Raw genomic sequence first — 2,578 nt, forward strand, 5'->3', positions numbered from 1 at the left:
ACCACGTCAATGGTGACATGCCTGCCTCAAATAGGTGTCTGCAAATCTCCAAATGAATCCCTGCTGGCCTGTGGGGTGACCTGCTCGGCACCAGCCAAGGACATCCGGCCTCACAAAAATAATTTTCAGGTTTTACCAATCAGGAGTCACTTTCTCTTGACTTACCGGAATACGCATGGTGCACAATCTGCTTAGCAGTCTCTCTCAGCACACAATTTGCACTAGGCAAATGACTGAGGCAGGTATCCGAGCCACAAATACAAAGCCAGAGTTAAATGGTGGTGGAGGAGGAACAGGCTGGCACGTTTATGGTTTATTTACAACCAAGCCACTGGCCCATTGCTGTGGAGAGGAGAGAGCTTGAAAAAAATCTTTCATACAGTTCAAAAATTGAGTTCTGGTTGGAAACAGAACTTTTCTGTTGTTTATGTAGAATACATACAGAATTTTCTGCTGTACTTTATACGAAAGAATGTTTTTCAAACAACAAATTTTACCTTGAATAAATTCTGGCCAGTAAAAATATTAGACCCACTCACGTAATTTTATAAATAATGTTTTAATGTGCACATTTACAATTTTTTCCCCACTGAAATCAGCAAAAATATTACTTCCAAATGTGGTGACATTGAAACACATTTTAGATGGGCAGTAAACTAATTTGAATCCATTCATATTTCCGAAAAAAATATTAAACACCACAGAGACTGAGATATGAAGTAATAACTAATGCAGACAGAATATTGTTTATTTAATTCTCCACATTAAAAAGTGAACCATTTCACGATGACGCCATTGAGAATCATTTTAATATTTTGCATTTTTCCTCTCAAAATCTAGTCTATAGTCGGAAGATATATCAGAAGACGGTGCTTCCTTTGTTGATGATCCATTATTACTTCCAACGACCGCCCACCTTCCCTTTGCCACGAGCTCCTTTTGCACTGCTGCAAGTTTGCAAACAAAAAATATCGTTTATTAAGATGTAATCTCAAAAACTATTGTCAAACGTTATCTGTTATCGAGCTCCCAATTTGTGATTCTCACATAAATATCAAACCAGTGAGAGGCACTGTACCTATTGTATTAAATATTTAAATAAACTAAACTGTGCAATTGAAGGCTAATAGCTCTGTTTATAGTTTCTTGATGAGCAACAATTTAACAGGCCTGCAGTATGTTAATGGAAAATCTGGAAACCACAGGTTTCCTTAGCAGGGAAGCAAAACACCATCTTGCAGCTGATCACATTTTTCAACTTGAAACAACCCTGGATGGGGGTAGTTCTAAGTAGACAATCAGTGATTGTTTTTATTAAAAAGACAAAAATCCAACAACTTTATAACCCTGGAGGTGATCAGAGATTTCACGGGTACATGACGAACATCATGCTGATACTACTGTCTTGCGACACTTTCTCACGGACTTAACAAAACCCATTCAACAGGCATTTTATATATATTGTTACATTGTAGATTTTGTTGTATGTGAGACCATAAGCAAAACCAGCCTTTTGAGGTTTATTAGACATTATAATTACTAATAAGCGTTTTTCACTGAGTACATAGCAAATATAGATGGCTGTTGGAACACGACACAGCAAGTCCTCAGGAGGACTTTTGTCACAAAAGCTTCAAAAGGATGTAAACTTCTTATGAATTACTCAAAAGCTACTGGAGAGGAGAAAACTTGGAAGATAGGATCCAGCAGTTGGTGGACGGTAGATGGCTATGCAGAGTAATTGCCAGTGCCAGAACTAGCAAGACACTGATAAGCTCTTGACTATCAATAAATAAAACTTCACCTCCCCCACCCCCCTTTCCCCTTCCCTTGGCCCGCTTCCTGAATAGCAGAAACCAACTCACTGCTGCGAGAGGGAATGAGGGGAAGGGGGAAGGGAAGGGAAGGGGAGGGGAAGGGGAGGGGACGGGGGAGGGGGGAGAGGGGGAGAGGGACGGGGGAGGGGGGAGAGGGGGAGAGGGACGGGGGAGGGGAAGGGGACAGGGGGAAGGGGGAGGGACAGGGAAAGGGGAAGGGAAGGGAAGGGAAGGGGAGGGAAAGGGGAAGGGAAGGGAAGGGGAGGGAAAGGGGAAGGGAAGGGGAGGGGGAGGGACAGGGGGAGGAAAGGGGAGGGACGGGGAAGGGACAGGGAAAGGGGAGGGACAGGGGGACAGGGAAAGGGAAGGGACAGGGGGACGGGGGACAGGGAAAGGGGAGGGACAGGGGAAGGGACAGGGAAAGGGGAGGGACAGGGGAAGGGACAGGGAAAGGGGAGGGACAGGGGGACAGGGAAAGGGAAGGACAGGGAAAGGGGAGGGACAGGGGGAAGGGAAAGGGAAGGGACAGAGGGGAGGGACAGGGGGACAGGGAAGGGACAGGGAAGAGGGACAGAGGGGAGGGACAGGGAAAGGGGGGGGACAGGGAAAGGGAAGGGACAGGGGGACGGGGGACAGGGACAGGGGAAGGGACAGGGAAGGGACAGGGGGACAGGGAAAGGGGAGGGACAGGGGGGAGGGACAGAGGGGAGGGGAGGGACAGGGGAAGGGAAAGGGGAGGGACAGGGAAAGGGGAGGGACAG

At 46.6% G+C, this 2,578-nt stretch overlaps 1 protein-coding gene across 1 annotated transcript in view; it reads right to left on the bottom strand.

Annotated features, from left to right (window-relative positions):
* Positions 1 to 540: 540 nt before the first annotated feature.
* The window catches only part of LOC145355592 (troponin T, cardiac muscle isoforms-like), a gene marked incomplete at its 5' end in the record, with an annotated part of 36,651 nt that continues 34,613 nt past the window's right edge, over positions 541 to 2,578 (bottom strand). Inside the window, one exon of the mRNA XM_080207842.1 lies at positions 541 to 947. Coding sequence (XP_080063968.1) covers positions 896 to 947 — 52 coding nt within the window. The remainder of the gene's footprint in view (positions 948 to 2,578) is intronic.

Source organism: Carcharhinus amblyrhynchos, chromosome 19, assembly GCF_965287045.1.
Source record: "Carcharhinus amblyrhynchos chromosome 19, sCarAmb.v2.hapA, whole genome shotgun sequence".
Classification (NCBI taxonomy): Eukaryota; Metazoa; Chordata; class Chondrichthyes; order Carcharhiniformes; family Carcharhinidae; genus Carcharhinus; species Carcharhinus amblyrhynchos.